The sequence below is a fragment of the Chrysemys picta genome, chromosome 7 (genome assembly GCF_011386835.1).
Source record: "Chrysemys picta bellii isolate R12L10 chromosome 7, ASM1138683v2, whole genome shotgun sequence".
Lineage (NCBI taxonomy): Eukaryota > Metazoa > Chordata > Testudines > Emydidae > Chrysemys > Chrysemys picta.
The window spans coordinates 92,476,985-92,498,738 of NC_088797.1; the positions used below are offsets into that span (position 1 = coordinate 92,476,985).

Consider the following 21,754-nt stretch of genomic DNA (forward strand, 5'->3'; position numbering starts at 1 on the left):
ATAGCAATACAATCTGAAATTGATGATTGGTTTCTATGTTCCCCATATATTTCCGCATCACACAACTATTCTAACATTTAGGTAAACATTATCAAAAGCTAGCCAATCACAAATTAAGCTTTACACTTTACACTCATTACATTTACACGTAAGTTGCATGTATTTTTCTTTTCACAACATATACAGCTCACATGCTCATACTTAGATTGTTTCTGGCTGCTATATAATTCTGGGAATTTTGCACTGAGATCATTTATATCTTTGAAGAACTGTCTTCATTTCTTATTCTCTATTGTCATACCAATTCGGGTTTCCATAGAAACTGGGACTAAAGAGTGAAATCGTAAAATACAAATGAACAGGTCTAAACTGACAATGTTGTGTTTCATTAGATATATAAATGCAAACAGTAGGTACTTTGTATGCACTGCATTCTAATAAGTAAGCCAAATAACATTATATCTTATAAAATAAATTAAATACACATTCTCAAGTCTGCAATCAGTTAATGCTTACTATTAGCAAAGTGATACTGTTTTTTATAGAATAAAAATGAGACATTTTTATTATTAAAACTTGCTTTCACAAGTGAGGGACAGATCCTGCATTTCTTGTGCACCCCAAATTCCCACTGACTGCAGTTTATTACAACTGGAGTTTTGGGTGTGCAGGATTGTAGCAATATATTATATTTTAAGATTTAATCTAGAGTCTTAGAGCCAGAATGTGATCTTACTTGTGCTAATGTAAAGGGTAACATCATTAATGCTACTGGAGTTGACTTCAGCAGAGTTACTCTGGTTTACCTCAGTCTAAATGAAATCAGAATTCTGGCCCTCAGAGAGAGATTCTACTCTGGAAAAAATGTATATACATATATCATTGTTTGTTCCCTTTTTAATGTCTCTCAATGTCTTCTATGTCAAATATGCTCAGTTTACAATTAACTGCAAAATTATTCTAGGACCTGAAAGTCAAGCTGTTCTCTTTCTGGCTTGTTTATAATCATCAGTAATGAAGATTCTGCACCAGTTCAACCTCATTGTCCTTAAACTCAGCCTTTGGTATACCTGTGTAATCCCATTATCTACAACTGGGGTTGTACCAGCGTAACTGAAGGCCAAATTTGACATGAAACTAGAACCTAGGTTTTGATGCTGTATATTCTCACTACAAATCTGTAGAATTGGCCCTTAGTTCTGCTCATGATGCACAATCCAGAAGATAATCCACTTCACTCTTTCATAGCGGTCTTGGTTTGGCCATGCTAATAGAAGTGGAATAATGGAGCACACAGCAAGCAGCAATAACAATGGGAATATTGGTTGTGCTGAGGTCTAACCTAGTCAGCAAACAGCGCCAGTGAGCTTTTAAACGTCCAAAGGCACATTCTACTACCATTCTGCACTTGCTCAGCCTATAGTTGAACTGCTCCTTACTACTGTCCAGGCTGCCTGTGTACGGCTTCATGAGCCTGGGGAGCAAGGGGTAGGCTGGGTCCCCAAGGATAACTATTGGCATTTCAACATCCCAAATGGTAATTTTCTGGTCTGGGAAGTAAGTCCCTTCTTGCAGCTGCTCGAACAGCCCGGAGTTCCTAAAGATGCGAGCGTCATGCACCTTTCCCGGCCATCCCAAGTTGATGTAGGTGAAACGTCCCTTGTGATCCACCAGTGCTTGCAGCACCATTGAGAAGTACCCCTTGTGGTTTATGTACTGGTTGGCAAGGTGGTCCGGTGCCAAGATAGGGATATGCGTTCCATTTATTGCCCCACCACAGTTAGGGAACCCCATTGCAGCAAAGCCATCCACTATGACCTGCACATTTCCCAGAGTCACTACCCTTGTTAGCAGAAGGTCAGTGATTGCATTGGCTACTTGGATCACAGCAACCCCCACAGTAGATTTGCCTACTCCAAATTGATTCCTGACTGACCGGTAGCAGTCAGGCGTTGCAAGCTTCCACAGGGCTATCGCCACTCGCTTCTCAACTGTCAGGGCAGCTCTCATCTTGGTATTCCTGTGCTTCAGGGTAGGGGAACGCAACTCACAAAGTTCCAGGAAAGTGGCCTTACACATGTGAAAGTTTCGCAGCCACTGGGAATCATCCCATACCTGCAACACTATGTGGTCCCATCAGTCTGTGATTGTTTGCCAGGCCCAGAATCGGCGTTCCACTGTATCAACCTGCCCCACTGCTGCCATGATGTCCCAATTGCCACATCCTGTGCTTTCAGGAATGTCTGTGTCCATGTCCTCCTCACAATCGTCCTCGTGCTGGCGGCTCCTACCTAGTCTCTGCACATACTGCAGGATAATGCACGAGGTGTTTACAATGCTCACAACAGCAGCGCTGAGCTGAATGGGCTTCATGCTTGCCATGCTATGGCGTCTGCATGGGTAACCCAGGAAAAAAGGTGCAAAACAATTGTCTGCCATTGCTTTCATGGAGGGAGGGGAGACTGACGACATGTACCCAAAACCACCCGCGACAATGTTTTTGCCCCATCAGGCATTGGGAGCTTAACCCAGAATTCCAATGGGCAGTGGAGACTGCGGGGACTGTGGGATAGCTACCCACAGTGCACTGCTCTGTGAGTCGATGCTAGCCACGGTATTGAGGACGCACTCTGCCGACTTAATGCACTTAGTGGAGACATACACAATAGACTGTATAAAATCACTTTCTAAAGATCGACTTCTATAAAATCGACCTAATTTCATAGTGTAGACATAACCTAAGTAAATTCCACTGCTGCATCTGCATCCTTGTCCACTTGATCACAGATCCTAGACAAGGCTTCACAGACTATTCTCTGGCTCATCCCGGAGTTGCTGCACCTATACACCAGCATGCTTCAGTGTTGCAGACAATATGTCATGTGGTGGAAGAGTGCCTGCCTTTACATCTGGGGGTGGTTTACAATGTCTAGCCTTCCTGATATAGAGGCCATCATCTAGCTATGGAACCTGGACATAGAGCATATGAGGGAAGAAGAATAGAAGCAGTTATAGGTTGGCTGACCCTTTAAGGGTGGCTGTGCTCAGACACAACTGTGCTAGATTAGCCACCCTCACACACAGCTGGCCTTATCAGTTGGGTGATTTCTTGAAAAGGACTGAACATTCTGTTTGAGAGTGGAACCACACAGAGTGGGCAAGCTTCTGTGGAGGATCCTGAGTGAGGGTCTTCAGAAGTTAGTGAGGGAGCCCCAGGGAAAGAGTGAGGGAGGCAGAGAGACTGAGAGGTAATCCAGAAGGGAGTGGGAACTGAACCCGAAGAGTTGCTGAAGAGGAGCTCAAGAAGGACAAAACCTATGGGGAAAGCCTCCAGACCCCAGTTGGTGCTCATAAAGATTAGTAAGAGTAAGGAGAGAGCCTAAAGGGAATCAAAAAGCAATTGATTAGTAAAAGTATATCTTGGAGGTTAGAAAATGTAGCAATAAAGTGAGAAATGCTAGAGGTCAAGCTGAATTAGATCTTGCCAAGGAAATTAAGTTTTTTAGCTATATAAATACAAAAATAATAAGGAAGGATGAGGCTGGACCATCTAGGAGCATCCTTTCTGGCAGGAGGGACATTCCTGTGGCTAAACTGTGGGAGTGGAACTCGGGAGAACTAGGCACAATTCCTGCCTCTACTCCAACTTCCTGTGTGAAACCAATAATTAAGCTTCACGTTGATGAAGTGCACTGACGCTATCGGGGTCAAAACTGACAACCCCAACTAGAGTGTGGCGCATGGTTGCTGCACAATTTCCCTTTACAGCCACTACTCCAGATTATATACTAGAATAGCATTGCTTATCCATCCAACCTGGATGCATGGTGTGTTAGAGCCATTGAATATATGTATTTACAGATTCCATGCACAATTCTCTAGCCTCCAACCAACACACCTCTAATGTCACTCTTCATGCCAGCCTATGTGGCAACACTTCTATAGCACGCAGAGTATGCAGAAATTCCATGCATGGCCATTTAGTCTCCTTGTATTGTCTTAGCACAGGGGTTATGTGGAATGGAGGAGTCTAGTGCAGGGCCTTCACCCTTCATTATTAACACTCAGAGTGTTGGATGTTCTTCTGTTAAAAACTAGTAGGAAATAAAATAGATATTTATGCAGGTCAAGTGAGTTTAGACTCAATCTTTTTGTTGAAGTCAAAACTTGACATCCAATAGCATCAAGGAAAGAATTAATTATTGGTAGCTTCTATTGCCTTCTTGACTGTTATTGTCCCTGGCATGCCCAAAACTATGCTTTTTAATGTTAGGTTTTCTGTTAAATGGCTCAGCAGTTGCTGCAGGTCAAACAAACATTTGAATACGTTTTTTCAAGTTCAAAACAATATTGCAAAATGCTGGAAGACATTCAAAAGGAGACAGTAACTTCCCCAGCTAACAGGTTGAAGACATTTTATGTTTTCTTAGAGAGAAAGTTCCCTTAACATTGCTTCTTTATTTAATAAATTGGAAGTCAGTTGTCCAGTTATGGTTAATTTTGGACCAGACTCTGTAAAATACTGAGCATGGTCAACTCCCATGGAATGTGAATCAAGTTCATGGAGTTCAGCACCTCACAAATAGTCCTTACCTTGCAGAATCTGTCCCTTCATGGTCTAATCAGAGACTTAGTAAAGACTGCACCAATAAAACAATTACAACTATTTTTTTCAAATATCAAACTTAATTTGTAGTAAGGGAGCATTTGAAACAGCATGAATTTACATGCAAGGCTTTCTTTTTCCTGAGACATGAACTTCAGAGCTCTATTTTCTTGCTGATAACATATTATGTAAAATAATGAAGAGTGAGCCTACTAAACATTGTTTCAGTGTCTAAATGGTCACCTAAAACTAAACCCAAATATAATGCATTTCAATTTTTACATAAATATTAAAAATAATGTGTAGGTATGTTCTATTAGCACATCATCAAACATCTTTCAGTTTTCAAATTCTGAAATGATGAACTTGAGCCATTCATCTCCCATATGTGCATGCAATTAGAAGACAAGCTATGAAGATACTGAATTTTAAGCAGCTGACAGAGTCCCAAAAGTCAGGTGTTCCCCCCACCCCAGCAATAGCATCTACGGGGACTGAGTGAAGACATTAAAACATGGACTGCTCCTCACTTTCTTAAACGTAAAAGTAGTCACAGTCAGCTTACCTGGCATATTGCCAACATATTTCTACTTATTGATTCCTAAATGAATTCAAAATACTTGATAAAGCACATAAGCAACCATCAAAGCTCAATGATATTTCCTACACACACACAATTTTTCTAAATGAAATAAAGAAGAGCTATCCATTAAGATAGCAGTGTGCAAAGAATGCACCTTTATTAGAAATCATCTTAAAACAGAAAGGATTAGGACATCTACCAAATCTTGTGATTTAATTTAAACTGAGATATTTAAACATTTTAAAATGCATCTGCGGTTTTGATTAATTTGGTTGATGGTGTATTAATTCACAACACAGTAATTAGTAGTAGGAAATCAAAATGCAGTGAATCAATTTCTTCCCTTGGGTAGACAAGTGAAATTGGTGTTGCACTTATAGATACAGTATGTGGTTTAACATTATTCTAATAGGCGAAATAGATAATTATTTTGGTAGCAATAAAATACATTACCTTTATATATTTATGAAAGCGAAGTTTTTTGGTATTATATGTTGACCCCAGGAAATGTAATTTGAAAAAGGATTCATGGAGTGGAAACACAAGTTTAAAATCAAAAGATTAGAGTGTGTATGTGTGTGGGTATGAGAGAGAGAGAGAGAGAGAGAGAGGGAGGGAGGGAGAACTGATTAACTGCCATTACTAAAGCAAAAATATATTTGAAATACAACTGTGGACAAATTCTCTTGTCTTTTAATTTAGCTATGATTAATAAATCTATTAAACTTCCAGATAATTTTATGTTAACAGCCAAGCAGATAGGGCAGATTAGATGTTGATGGATTTACTATAAATTCTACATAAGTTTGGTTTTCTTACAAGCTCAAATTTCATTTTATCAAATTTTTGAAAAAGTTCTAATCTCAGTCTAATACAAAAATTAAAAGTGTGATTAATTAAATTGTGAGCTCAATTTATTATCCCTTCAACAGCAGATGATGAGGAATTGCCAGAAGGAAAGCGAGAAACAGATGAATATAGTACTCAGAGCTTCATGAATAATAATGAATATATTTTCACAACACCCTTGTGAGATGAGCAGGTATTATCTCCACTTTACAGAAAGGGAACTGAGACATGGAGAGATTAAAGTAAAAAAGTATCCACTAAGATAACTAGGATCTGATTTTTCAGAGCATTTAGCATTCTATAATACTTCATGTTGTCTTCAGATGCAGCTGAGTGTGCTCAGCACTTGATTTGTCCCCATGGTCTGAAGTTAGGTACCCAGAAAATGAGGAACACACCATTAGTGACCACCCGTGACTAGTGTGAAACCTTGATAATTTTCTTTTAGTGTAGTTTTTTGTTGTAATTTCCTAGGTTTTTAAAAAAGCAAACTGAAAAAAGGCATTATATTGACATGCATATAGGTCAGCAGCAGAGTTGGAAACTTTAGATCCACTGTACAAACCTTTGCCACTTGAATTAACTGATGACGACCAGCACTAGAGGGGCATGGGACATTTGCCAGTGGGTTTCACAGATAATTTGCTGACAGAAGAGGACTGGTGTGATCAGGAACATGGGTTCCATTCCACACTCTGGGGATGAGTGTGCTCTTCGAGGCACAGATTCTTCTGCCAATTCTCCCCAAGCATCACACCTCCTGCCCTGTCCCCTCCAACCTGTCCATGTCCCACATTTGGCTCCTTCTCCCAGTCCCATGCTATTCACCTAGCCAGTCCCAGTCCTTGCTCCCCAGGCTTCTCATCCCAGTCCCAATCTCCTCTCCCAGCAAGTGCTAATCTCACCTGGGAAATAAAGTCACCCAGGTCCATTCTCCCCTCCCCCACAATCTCAGTCTCTTTGCCTAGCCATTACAAATTTGCTCTTACCCCTCAGCTTCTTGTCTTCAGTCTCATTGCCCAGCCAGTCCTAGTTTCCACACACACATGCCATGGGCTCATCATATGATCTCAGTCTCCTCACACATATTGGTTCCCAAGCCTCACCAGCCCGTTTCCCTTCCTGTCTCCAAGTCCCAGTTTCCCCCCCTCCCCTGCACCTCAACTCCCAGTCTCAGTTTTTTCTCTCTCTCCCTTTCTCTCAGCTTCTAGTCCCAGTTTCGGTCCCCCAATTCCTTGTCCCAGTCTACTTCCCCACACACCCTCACTCTGCATTCAAATCAAGCAGCTTTGCTCCCTGAGCCCAGTAGGGGGTTATTGAAAGCACAGGAGAAACAGGCTTCCTGCAATCAGGTCAGATGCCTGGACCCATCATGGCTCGCAGCAGCAGGGAAGGCCTGCTCAGCCCTTGGCTGAAACATGCGCAATTCAGAAGGAATATTCAAGGAATTTGCTAAAATCTAAGAAGCTCTACTTCCTATGTGCAAAGGAAAGAATTTCACAGAAGTGGCAAAAGTCACATCCTCGACACAAAGACCATCTCCCTGCCAAATTTCAAGTCCAAAGCATAGGGTGCTAGTGCTTTTCAAAGAAATGGTTGCAAGAAATTTTTAACATGGGCAAAACAACATACTTTCCTTATCCTCATCTTCGATGTGGCTGAACCATTTTGGCTGAAATTTTCAAAAATAATTAACTATCAGCCCGCAGCAGAGACACGTGGCATGGAAAATTCAGTCCAAATGATCAAATGGCAGAGTTATAAGCAACCGAAAGGCTTATAAGGCTGTTATAATGTAAGATGTCTGGAAAACTTAATAGGCAGAATTACCAGCCCACCTATATTGAGTTGAATGCTGATGTCAGCTTGCTTTTTAATGTTTTAAATAGACTGAAATTAGAACTACAGAAAAAAACTTTAATACAATACATTGAAAGTATATTTGAACTTTCAGGGGGAAATATGTAGAAAGAAAGGAAAGGATAAACTAATTTGACTTGGTGCCATAGCTGTTAGTATAATGGAGGTGTCAGCAGGACTCTGTAGTTACAGTTGTGTTGAGCTTTTCACTTACAGCAGGATTAAAATCCTTTTATTTCACACTTCGGTGACTGATGTTAGTCTCCAAATTCAATGCAATTACCGTTGAGGGGTCAATTGAATTTGCTATGCACTGTTTGGATAACACCCTAACTAACTTTTCCAGAGAAAACAATTAATATTCATTCACCTTTGAAATTTGGTCCTAACACACTCATTTCTTTCCCCTTTTCCTCCAGCTAAACAGCCACAGACATCACAAACTTAAACAATACACACACAGATATAACCATCACACCAGAGACACAGATCTTTCTGAACATTTTCCAGTTAAAGTTATTTCTTTATGTGCTCTAACCTTTTTCACATGTATTTGGAAAAGCTAATGGATGTGTCAATATCTGCCATGTACTTCCCCCTCTGATGCTGCCCAATCTGCCTTTCCAGCTCTGCTCCTCACATACAACCCCAGCAACCCTGAATGGAGGATGCCGGGGCAACAAGGAGTCCTGTTTTGTGCCTATCTGAATTTTGGATTCCTGGCCCGGCTCACTAATTCTCCCCAGCTGAGAGCTCCATTCTGATTATTCTGATTTCAGACTATTAACATAGAAAGACTGACAAGTAGCCCCAACTATAGATTTCTTTCTCTCCTCTCTCAGCATTCTCTTTAAATGTCCCCTTACGCAATTTTTGGTTGCAAATTTGGGGCCTGATCTACAGGGCCGGCTCCAGGCACCAGCTTCTCAAGCAGGTGCTTGGGGCGGCCGCTCCGGAGAGGGGTGGCAGGTCCAAGTATTCGGCGGCAATTCGGCGGACGGTCCCTCACTCCGCCTGGGAGTGAAGGACCTCCCGCCGAATTGCCGCCACAGATCGTGATCGCGGCTTTTTTTAGATCGCGATCGCGGCTTTTTTTTTTTTTTTTGGTTTTGGCTGCTTGGGGTGGCCAAAACCCTGGAGCCGGCCCTGCTGATCTATCTCCCATTGGTTTCAATAACCGCTAGATTCTTTATAAGGGAAATGATCCTGGGGATATTTCTAGCACCCTAGCATATCTGAAATCAGCAATTCCTAAAATGTAACTTGGAAGCATCAGTGAAGAGTTTTAATGATAATGTATTGACAGTTATTAGTATTTGACATTTGCAGCATTATAGGTGTGCATAGGGTTGCCAACTCTCCATGATTGTCCGGGAGTCTCCAGGAATTAAAGATTAATCTTTAATTAAAAATTATGTCATGTGATAAAACCTTGAGGAAAATGTCCAACCAAAATTGGCAACCTTAGGTGTGCAGGGCATTCTATAGAGAAAATAAGTGCAACAGGCCATATTCTGGCCTCTAGAGAGGCTGCTTTGTGTCTCCTGTACTCCAAATTAAGTCCTAGTAATGAGAGGAAATAAAGTTAGAGTACCCAGCACCCCGGTGATCCCTGATAGTGTAAGACCCTGTGGGATAGGTGGAAGCATGGAATGTTTAGAAGCAAGCCTGGAATAGAAGGGGGGTTCCCACTAAAGGTTTGTCAGATGACCCTGTTTTGAGTTGTGCTTATTTTGTGTTCCAGATTTCCTTTGGACCTTAACATCCCTGAAGGGGCAGGAGGGAAATGTACCTTGGCTGGAGGGCTAAAGCAGTGCTATCTTGGACCTCACAGAGACAGTATCCTACCGACAGAGTGAGTTATACCTTGATGAGCCACAAGGGGTCATAGCAAAGACAACCTGGTCACATCCTGTAAAAGAATGTGAGGATTTTCTTTATGCATTAAATTGCAAAAGGAGTATAGAGATGTATTATCAGAGCAATGAAACCTCGGGGTAAAGTGGGCCTCTACCAACCCCACTTTGTAAGCAAAAGCTCCGATTTTGTCCTTAAAACTTTAGGAAATATATGTGTAGCTGGAAATATTTTTAAACTTTTGTTTATTTCTTAAATGTTGAAATGGCAAATACCTTTGTGAAATACGTACTTGCAAATATGTTAGTTCCTAATATAATTTCCTAACAACATTGCTATGTAAATGATAAAATGCTTTATGTATTCACCTGGAATCTAATGACCTTGCTACTCTGATTAATAATACAAGAAGCTGTGTAAGTGTAGAACATGTATACTAATACAGAATTAAATGATCACTGGCAGTGTTCAAGTAACTACCTCATCCAGCTCAGGAAAACAAAAATTATCATCTCTCCAAAAGTTGTTATAGCGAATCAACAACTTCTTTACTAACAGTTTAAACTAAAGACTCAAAGAAATATTTAATTTTAAATGAGCATTGGCGAATTAAAACCCTTTATATAAAGAACAGGAGTGTTTGGACTTGTTAAAAACAATTTCAATACCTGTTAAACACTAATGAAACTGAAGAAATGTGTCAGAAAATTGACTGAATAAAAGAGTTAAAACTCTAATTTAAAAAATTTATCTGAGAATCTCCCACCACAAGATATATTATGTCTTCTTCTCTCCTATCCATTGTCTGGCTATACCAAAAGAAGGGAAGTAGAAATTTGAGATGGGTTTAATTAGGCTGCAACTTTATTATTAGATTTCTGGGACTACTCGGCAGATAAAAGTGTACAGTGCAGGTAACCCCATGTTTATTCCGTAATTACCAGGGGGGAAGGGAGGCTTTTACAAGCTCCCCCTCTTTTTCCATCCAAGTCCCTTCAGCAAATGTATTGCCGGGACCTTACCATACCTGGGGGTAGGGGGCTCCACCAGTTCCTCCTCTTGTTTCCATCCCGGTATTTATTGCTGGGACCTTACCATACCCGGGGGGGAGGGGGCTCCCACCAGCTCCCCCTCTTTTTCCATCCAGGTCCCTCCAGAAAATCCATTGCCGGGACATTACCATCCACCCCCCCTTGTAGGAGAGTTAAGGTAGGCTGTAAAAATGAGGGGTTGGCTCCCTGCCGTACCAATCATAGGAGTCCCCAACCGCCCCCTGTTCATTCCTTTCATGAACACCTCTTTTTAAGTCCTTTTACAAGCCATTTATCCAGTCATTGTATACCTTTCCTATGGAGTACCTGCATTGGATATCTGCCCTACACTTAAATAATGAGTTGCGACATATAACCTACCGCCTTTCATGCTATGCATGAACAGAGCCCTTCCTGAACCTGCTGTGGGGAAGGCAAGAAACCCCAACTGAACCCAAGCCAATATGGTAGTAAGGGAAAAATTCCTTCCCAGCCCCCCCTAAAAAAGGGTGGCTAGCATAATGCCCACAGCAGGTCTTGACCAAACCTGGTATTTTACCACATAAAGAGGAGGCAGGGTGGATCCTGCTTCAGACTGCTCCATGTAAAAGGTAGCTTCAGGCGCAGGGCTGCCCCTTTTAAACCCTGCATTCCTAGGGGATGAGTCAGCAACCATGCTGTCCCCTTTTGCAACAGTTTTCATCTCCCCGCCACCCCCAGCCATAAAGCACTGTTGCCTTCATTCAGCCAGTCAGCCAAGCTCCCCTTCTCCTGTGTGTAAAGGTGCAGGGCAGTCATTATGTCAGTAGCTCCGTCAAAGAAGAAATGAGGTTGGTTTGTCATTTCTTCTTGACAAATCCATGTTGGCTATTACTTATTAGCCTATTATCACTTAATAATTTGTTCCAGTATCTTTCTTGGTATATAAGGTACAACAACTGGTCTACAATTCCCCAGGTCTGCTTTGTTCCCCATTTTAAAGGTACTATGTTTGCTTTTCCTCCAATCCTCTGGGACCTCACCTGTTCTCCATGAGTTCTGAAAAATAATCGCTAACGGTTCAAAGATTCCTTCTGCTAGTTCTTTAAATACCCTAGGATGAATTTCATTAGGACCTGCTGACTTGAATACATCTAACCTATCTTTAACCTGTTCTTTCCCTATTTTGGTTTGCATTCCTTCTCCTTTGTTGTTAACATTAATTGCCTTAAGTATGTGCTCACAAATTACTTTTTTAATGAAGACTGAAGCATATTCGACATTAAAATACCTCAGCCTTCTTGAGCTCATTTGTTATTAGCTCTCCTTCTCCACTAATAGAGGGCCTACACTTACCTTCATCTTTTTCTTTCTCCTAATGTATTTATAGAACTTATCTTATCACCTTTTATATCCCTTGCAAGGTGTAATTCATTTTGTGCTTTAGCCTCCCTGATTTTGTCCCTACGTGCTTATGCTATTCTTTTGTACTCATTCTTCACAAGTTTTCCATATTTCCACTTTTTGTTAGGGTCCTTTTGATTTTCAGGTCATTAAAGAGCTCCTGATGGAGTCATGCTGGCTTCTTACTATTCTTCCTAACTTTTCTTTGCATCGGAATAGTTTGCTGTTGCGTCCTTATATGACACATGAGAATTTCAAACACAATATAAATGGTGTAAGACTTAACAGCCTTAAAATATGCAATGTCTTCGGATTTAAAAAGGAAACACTTTATTTTGCAACCCTCGCTACATACAGTCAAGAATGCAATATATTGTGATGTGGTCTTATCTTTTAAAATAATTTGACAATCCCATTCCTTTTTTCTCTGTCTCCACATATATGCCTATTGATTACATCAATTTTAACAAGAAATCCTACTGATATACTAGGATAAAAACTACAGTTAACAGTGGGCTGCAACATAAAAGCCACAAATAATTGAGGTCCAGATGATCCTGTTACACTCTAAGCTCTCTAATGAAAAGAAAAAATCCCTCAGTTTGCCAAATACTTTAAAATCTATAATTTACAACACTGTATTCAATATGCGTTTCAGAGTGTTAATATATTTAAAACGGTCATACAATTTTAGTTAATAAAATGTCTGCAGGACACTTTTTTTTTAACTGCTGTGGCCAAACAAGATTTCTTCTCCACTACACTAACTGATTAGGAGAGTCACTTTCATTATTTGCATGATCTGAAAGAGGAAACTGAAAATCCTGCTTTGATAGCATTAATACTCTTTTTGTACTTGTAGGCTACACTTGTGTGTGTGTGTACATCCTGGCACTGCTTTCAGCCAAGTTGAAAAAATGGTTTCCACATGCTCAAACTGTCTAAATATTTGCACTGCCATGAGCCAGAAAATAATTTTTATAATAGAGAAACCCCTGATCCCATGAGTAAGTCTATTATTTCAGAAAATATTTGAGGCTTAGCAAAAACATAAGGTCCTAATTAAATTATTTTCTTTAATTGGCACATAGTTCCTATTTTTGAACTTGATTCTAAAAAGTTGATTTTCAGCCATGGCTAAAAATGTTCCCAGGCTTATGTTTCTAAGAAACACATAAAAACAAAGCCCTTTCTACTACGTATACATACGGATAACATTGATAATGTTCTGTTAACATACTGTAGTTGATAACATTCTGCTAATAGTCACTACAAAATCCGTGGACTGCTATCACTTTATATTAAAGGACCATATTTTCATATGGTTTGCAAATATGCACTTGGAAATACAGTTTGCATATGCAGACCCTTCCCATTTGCACAAACAAATGAGGCACTTGAACAGACAATTGCCCATTTGGGGCTAGATTTTGCCCTACATGACCTCATATGAATTGGTGGTGAGCTGATGGGCCACACAGCAGCTGGAGTCCCCAGATAGAATCCTGGCTGACATAACTGGAATTATTCCTAGGGGCTACCAGTCGCTCACTCTGGCAGACCCATTGCACCCCAGTACCTTCATCTGAGCAAGAAGGTGGAGGCAGATTCCAACCTTTACCCATGTGTATAGTGAGTGACCAGAATGTGCACCTTTGAATTCACAAATTCATTTGTGTACACAAACAGATACACCAGATCATTTATGAGGGCCCTTGGGGACATTTAGGGACATATGATCAAAGTACAATGCATCAAAGCCTAAATTTTCAAAAACAGTTCCAAATTTTAAGTTTCCCGAGGATCCATGAGTGAAAACCAGACTGTGAGCCTTAACCTTGAAATACAACTATTATTTTTTGTTAATAGCTTGTCATTATTTAGGTTTACTGAATAGTAATTGCCTTTTTTAGTTATGTGTTTCACTTAATGCAGCCATTGCTCTCCCTTCCCCCGTGACTCCAGCAAGGCACTATAATGAAAACCTCATAAAATACCTTCTTTTTATCTTTCAAACACACAAAACAAATGAGGAAGGTCTAATAAAAAACAAAAGTAAAGAAAAGATTGTAAAGGAAGGTAATAAATATAGATAATAAATAAATAATTAAAAAACAGCAGTGATTCTAAAAGCAACACTGAAGAAAAAAAGCAACACTTCTCTCTTTTTAAAACAAGAAAAATTAGATGGATTTCAGGAGCCAGGGAGTTCCATATTAGAAAACTCACACAACAAGAGTGACTTCAGACAATGTGTGGGTGGGGGGGAATCCTTAAAAAGCAGATGGCATCCAAAGACAAGATACCTGTCAGTACTAGGAATAAGTTTCAATTCAGCTAAGCACACTCTTAACTTTAAGCATATTAATGGATTAAGTAATTACATGCTTTGCTGAAGTAGGGCTTTAAAAACCCGTGGTGCAAAATTAATGACAACCAGCTACTCTATAGGCAGCCAATGAAAAGAGTGCAGGACAGGCGTAGTAATATCATGTTTGCTCAAGTCATAGAACTATATTTTAAATAGCAATGCCAGTATAAATATTATTATTAAAGCCTAAGGAAAAGAGAAAATATATAACACCAGGGAGATAATTGAATTCTGACTAGTAAAATGTAAATATATCAGAAAAAATAATAAAAAAAATCTCACTGAAACATAAGTCTATAACCTGGATGAAAAACGAGATTTTGCTAGGAGTGATGAAAGAGATGGGGTGAAATGACAGTTACTCCTTTGGCCAGTTAAAGAAAAACATTGATAGGTTTGGATGCAGCTCATTTAAGCCCCCCTAGAAAAAAGGACAGTGACTATAACTAAAGATCTTAAAGCACAGCTAATATAAAGATGAGGGGAGCTATTAGTCAGGGCTGGATAAAGACATAGGCATCCCTGCCTTGGGCCACAGCTCCTAGTATCAGGTAATGAGGGCAGAATCTCAGTTTTAATTTAAAAAAAGTAAACCCCCAGGGTTGTAAAAACCAAAAACTTTAAAAAGGAATCTGAGCATAGCCAAAACAACATCTGCCTGATTCTACAGAAGGTCTGGAACAATAGCTCTGAGAGACAAGTGAACTGCTGCATGTATCTCAACGGGGTGTTAATTTCATGACACACTGCCTGGGGGCCCCCCATCAATACCACCCCAGCAGAGGATTCTGTGTGGCAGGAGGAGAAGCATGCAGGGGACTTGGCTCACTAAGCATGTATGCCCTGGTTGCTGGGGAAAATACGGGTGGCATACACTTCTGCCAGCCTGCCTATGTATGGGGAGAGGGGACTGCTCCTGTTGCTGCTTCTGGTGACCCCTTGCTGCTGAGCCATCTTTCTAGCCTGAAATGTGTCACCCCTTGCCATTGCCACCCAAGGGAGGGACAAGGCCAAACTGCAGAGGGACTCATATTGTTGTGTGCTTAGGGACCCAGATAGCCTTAATCTGGCCCTGATAGTGGTTAAAGTGGTGTTGAATGTGAAGAACCTCAGGAATCTATGGAACATGGAAAAAACCCAGTAGAAGTGATGGGGAGAATGTAAGAGTATGTAAAATTCATAGAGTTCTAAGAACTCTATCACCCCATGTGATTTCAATAACTGCATTAGAAGCCACCTGTTTCCTATTGGATTTGTTAGAGCTTCATCAGTGGCTCTACCTGGAATTAATTTAGGCAAACAGGTGCTCTCTTTTTAGGAATTTTCTCTATATACAATGAATAATAATTCAGCTTATTATGTAACATTTGTTGAACCGGATCCTGCCACTGGTATGCACTGTGGTTCTTCTGCGATTACTGTTATTCTTGGGAACATGAATCATGTTAAATACATGCTTCCCTTTGTGACCCAGGGACCTCTTTGTGCCAACTGGAAGAGCTCACAGAAGGTTCATAGGATTTTACAGGAATCAGATATATACGTAATAGTTCACCAAAGGGTGACATGTGAGATCTCCACTGAGAGCCAGTAGCGCACTGATCATCAGAATCATTCCTAAATGTAAGGATGGATAATATTTAAGAAGTTATTTGCCTTCACTGAAAATTAGGTTCTTAAGGTCTTGGAGTCAAGAAAGGTCACCAGGAGGTGATGTCTCTTGGACATGTTCCTTTCAGGCAGGAGGTAACAGACACCCACCTCCCTGTTTCATCATATGTGTGTTGTCTGCCACACCATGAAGACCTATTTGTATACCAAGCCAGGTGCCAGTCAAGAAATTATGAAATCTATAAGAAAGAGAAAAATTTCAGGAAGAAACAAAAACAGGAGGGGGGTATCCTGTTTAGGATAGAACTTGTATATCTTGGAAGGCAAAGGAACACTCTAGATCCTTCACCAGGGAAGCAAGCTGACAGCATACTTGTCTCATGAAAGGAGGATCACAGCCAAGTCTGGTTAAAAAGTGCTGAAAGGATTTTGGATGAGCCAAACTGTACATGACATGAGAGTATCTAGGTAATTAAATCTAGGCTCTAGAATGTGTGTTATAATTTTGTTTTCTATGTAATCATTGGTTCCCAATACTTTCATTACTTGAATCTCCATGCTTTGCTAAATAAACTTATGAAACTTTATACATTAATTCACTATAAAGATATCTAAGTGCTGTGTGTTAAGTGGAACAGTGATTGGAAGTAGAACTGGTAAACTGTACTGTTCCTTTGGAAGCAGTGAATCTGAATACTGTGAGTGTCCAGTGGACCAGGGGCTGGACACTCCAAGGAGACACTCAGAGGGCTTGAGGGTTGGAGTGTGCTTATGGTAAATAAAATGTGTTACTGTGTTACCAGCCTATCTCTAACACATCAGAAACAATATTTATAGTTTTCACATTTTCTATCCCTCTTGGCTTAATAAATATGTGTTAATTACATGAGGCACAGTACGCATTGAAATAAAAAAACACTGTGGTTAAAATATTAAAAACTGTTGGCTTTTTGAGCTGCTAAAACCCATCATAATTTTATAGCAAATAATGGCAGACATCAATATGATATGATGTTCAGTTGAATTGAAGTTGAGGGTGGTCAACACCTATTAGAATGAGGTCCTTACTATTTATAGTTTACAATGATGATTGCTGAATTTCTGATCTTTTTAGTGAACCATTTTTGATAGACCTGATGTAAGGTTATGGAGTAAACCTTATTCATTCAAAGAACTGTTTATGATATACCATAAACAGTGGAAAATATGATGCTTGCTACTACTAAGTGACAAAATACTATTATGCAATTTTCAGTTATTGCAAAGCACAGAACTTTGCTAAAGCACAATTGTGTCATGCTTTCTATGCCAAGCTCTTTCACTTCACAATCTTAAATTTTGAAAAGATAAACCCTTGAAGGGCAATTAGCTGAAGTTAATTAAGAGCTGTTTGAAAATTAATCCAGGTTAAAGTTTCTGCCAAGCAGATTTTCTCCAAGATGAATTTTATCTTGTCAGACATAGATATAACAACTGTTGAGTGACGAAGCAGGTTCCAAAATTTCTTCTTTTACTCATAGCTTTTCAGTCATTTCTACTGTTCTATTCATACCTTTTCCAGGCAATTGCTTTCAAGAAGTCAAGGAAATCCAAATGTGGTATTTATCTAATAAAGGCCATATCTTTTGAAAGAACATTTCCTTTATAACCTTTGTAAAGGTAGACAGCACTGATGACTTCTGTTTTTTTAAAGTCAAAATGTCACTATGTGGGGAGCAATGGCATGATTACTGACTCTGGCACTTTGGGATTGTATGCAAGGGCTAACCCCTGACTTGTAAAGCTGCAGGTAAGGACCTAGAAGGTGCCATAACAGCTTGTCCGCTCTTCTTACTGTGAAACTGTCCACCTAATTAAGGTCTCTCTAACATTAGGAATCTTCTGCCTCACCTTTCTCATTGTATGAAATATTGGACACTAAAAAATAAACAAGGAAAAGCACAAGATAGAAGGATAGCAGAATTTAAAGCTATCTACTGACATTCTAGCTTCTTAAAAAATGGGTTGCTCCACAAGAGGTCCAATTCTGCAGTGCTTTCTCAAGCAAAATATCTACGAAAGTCAATGGGAGTTTTACTAGGATTAGGGCTAAATAAGTCAAGTGACAATAAGATCAATGGACACTGAAAATACTTTCTTGCATGATATTTATGTTGATGTGCATATTGATGTAATTTAATCTGTTTAGATTTTAGACCACACCCACCCACCTACCTCACCTGGGTAGCTGAGGAGCACATACTGCATATCAAAAACATGGCTTAAAATGACATAAACCTGAGAGGATTTTCTCTGAAATGATGAAGAGAGTGCATTACCTTTTTTCAGCTTATAGTAGCTGCTAATGAATTAGAAAGTGAAGGTCTTACAAAGGCTGTGTATGCAATAATGGAGTTATATTGCTCGGTAAATCACCACTCCTACTACCAAGTTTTCTCTCCACATTATCTCCCTGGAAATCTAATTAGTAGCACTGACATGGCATATTTGTAACTCTCTCTCTCTCCAAAGCAATGTTTAGTTGCCTGTGGTTAGTTTACTGGACTACATGTAACTTCATACAATTGGTCTTTGTATAAGCTGCAACTGACCATTAAAATAAAATTAGGAGGTCTGCTTAGTTATCTACTGCAAAATCATCACTTCAAGTCTGATTCAGCATTTCTTCTGTACCCCAGATTCCCATTGAGAGCAATGAGAGTTTTATTTATTTAAGGAATCCAGATGAAGTCCTATATATTTTGTTAAGGGGCCATAATTCTGCACAATGAGGAGAAAAGTAACTTGCTAGAGAGGTGCAATAGGTTAAAAAAGGTGTTCGGAGTGATAAACAGAAAATGTCTCTTTATTCTATTGGTACACTCCAGCATTACCAAAATTAATGCAAGACACTGAAAATGGGACACAGATTTCTTATATGATAGAAGAATTTTGAATTTAAATTCTTCTAAAACTAATAATATTTAGTTTCTTTCCATTTCTCTTTACAATAAAACCATACATTCCCTTCATACAGACTCCCTTAAGCCCCCAAAGACTAATGTGAAACCACTATGTATATTGTATTAGTAACCTTTAATTTAGGCCAACAGAACTGAAAGGCTATGATAGTCACACTTTTCAACTGTTTGATTCTGAGAAGAAGCCTAATATCTAATCATTTCCCTTCCTTAATGTGGTAGTGGTAAAGAGATCTGCAAAAGAGAAAACATCAGATTTTTATACAATAGCTTCAGTTTCTCTTTAAATTATTCTTGACTTAGAGCCATTTGTGTTTGAAGTCAATATTAACCTTTATCTGAATAAAATCAAGATTTGCTCATTTATTCTGAAGTGTTAAGAAGGCTATTCCAGGCTTACCAGCTAAAGGTTTAGGGTGAAATCCAAAAAGCTAATTAGGTTCCTAAGTCCCCTACTGTAAGCCACACAACTCCTGCTGAGCCCTGTAGGTACCTAAACTCATTTGGTGCCTAAGGTTTTTCCTCTGGGCATACGCATTGCTGCCTAATTCTAGGCATCTGGACACCTATCTCCTGCTAAGCCCCAGAATGATTCATGAACCAGGGAAGACAGTCGTTTATTTGCCTAACTTGCTCCAGGGGCTGAATCTGGTTAGCAGGGCCGCCCAGAGGAGAGTGGGGGGTAAGTGGAGCAATTTGTCCCAGGCCCCCACGAGAATATAGTATTCTATAGTATTGCAACTTTTTTTTAATGGAAGGGGCCCCCGAAATTGCTTTGCCCCAGGCCCCCTGAATCCTCTGGGTGGCCCTGCTGGTTAGCACCCTTTGGGGACACCAACTGGATTGGGCCCTATTCAAAGGCTGTCCAGAAAAGGAGTAGGAGGTGATGGTGGTGCTGCCACCCACCTTATAACCTTTAGACTAGCGGTTAGCGTGCTCACCTGGGATGTGTGAAACTTGGTGGGTGTCCTAACAACTGGACTACAAAGTCATTCCCACTCTATCTCCCCAATCACTTTTTATTGATTTAACCAGAGTGCTTCAACAGGAGAGACTGAGGGAGCCCCAGATCAGAACATCCCATAGTTCAGTAGTCAAAACATTCTCCTGAGAAGTTGGACTTCCCTGTTCAAATCTTTTCTCCCCCTCTGCCAGGAAGGGGGGAATTGCATGTGAGTATCACACATCCCAGATGAGTGTTCTAACCACTGGGCCAAAAGTTATAAAGTTGGACACAACCACTGCCGCCTCCTCTATGCTGACACCTAAATTATTCTTGCAAGAAACTATGTAGGCACCTAAGTCAGGAAAGAGATTCCTGTTCATGGGTCTGTAGCAGAGCTAGGTGCCTCACTGTAGTCTGGACTTAGAAGCCTATCTCCGAGAAAGGGCCACTCTTTAGCACATTGTCATCTTCCATTGGCTAGTGTAGGCAGGGAGCCACCTAGCCACCTGGCTTTTGTGGATCACATTCAAAGATGCCTTTCTCTCCTCATTAGGGAGAGCCTCACTAGGCTTTGTGAATCAGACCTGTTCCTGTGAATTTTCTAGGCACCCAAGGTGCTCAGCATTGCAACACCTAAGTCCCTTCACGGATTCCATCCCTCTAATCTAAACATATAGAAGTCTGTCTATTAAGCACAAGCTGTTGACCAAGTGGGAATTGTTGCAGCTCTTGTTTCTGTTTGTTAGCACCTTTATTATTTAAAACATTTTAAAGTGATTAAACACTAGTCTTAATTTCTAGAAGGAATACTTTAAGCCAGTGTTTTGGATTGAAATATTATTCCATAGCAAAGTAACTGTAACATTCAAAAGCTACTCTACTTTCTCCACTTCAACCTTCTTTTACAGAACATATTTTATTTCCTAAGGTTTGAAAAACTCAGGACTGTTTGAAAATAGCCCAAAATATATCAATCATTTCTATTGCAGTAATATCTTTGTTATCTTGTGTTTTTTATCAGTTTAGAATTTACATACATTATATCCTACCTTAAAATATGTCATGACAACTATTTGCCAACTACTTTTAAAATTAAACTCTTTAGATTAACAAAGCATTATACTATATTTCTTTTATTTCCTATCAGACATTTCACTTCCTATGTTATAGTATTATGTGATAAAAAGTGTATGTTTTGAAAAATTTCTTGATTTGATTTCAATTAAAAACACGGGGTACAGGCAATACATTGAGATTAATTGGTGAAAGCCAAAAATCATTAGTTGTCACTTACTTTGCTTTTGCTTCTGCATCTTCATAGGCCTTATTTGAAACATCATCCAGACCTCCAATCAAATGTTTGAAAGAGCTGTAAGAATAAAGTGACATTTCTAAGATATATCACTTTTCTAATATGGAATTAAAACAACAAAAACATGTTTATTCAACAGCATGTCATCTTGACCTTGATCTATCAAGAAGGACAGATATGATCAACAGAAGCTGGGAAAGGACACAAAGAGAAAGGGGTAGAGAACTAATATTCTCACCTCACATTTCATTTTCAAAACACTTTCATAAATGTTTAAGAAGAAATAATAACACATAAATAAATTAAAAGTGAGGCCCAATCTTACTCCTCAAGCTATTTTAGGGACTGATCAAATTGAACTCAGTGGCAAAACTCCCACTGACTG

The 21,754-nt window shown here is 39.7% G+C and overlaps 1 protein-coding gene across 7 annotated transcripts in view; it reads right to left on the reverse strand.

The window, feature by feature from the left end:
- The window catches only part of PRKG1 (protein kinase cGMP-dependent 1), an 887,331-nt gene that overhangs the window by 76,381 nt on the left and 789,196 nt on the right, over nucleotides 1–21,754 (reverse strand). For all 7 annotated transcript variants that reach the window (XM_005292477.5, XM_065552028.1, XM_065552030.1 and 4 more), the window contains one exon: nucleotides 21,352–21,426. In XM_005292477.5, the coding sequence (XP_005292534.2) occupies nucleotides 21,352–21,426 (75 nt within the window). The remainder of the gene's footprint in view (nucleotides 1–21,351; nucleotides 21,427–21,754) is intronic.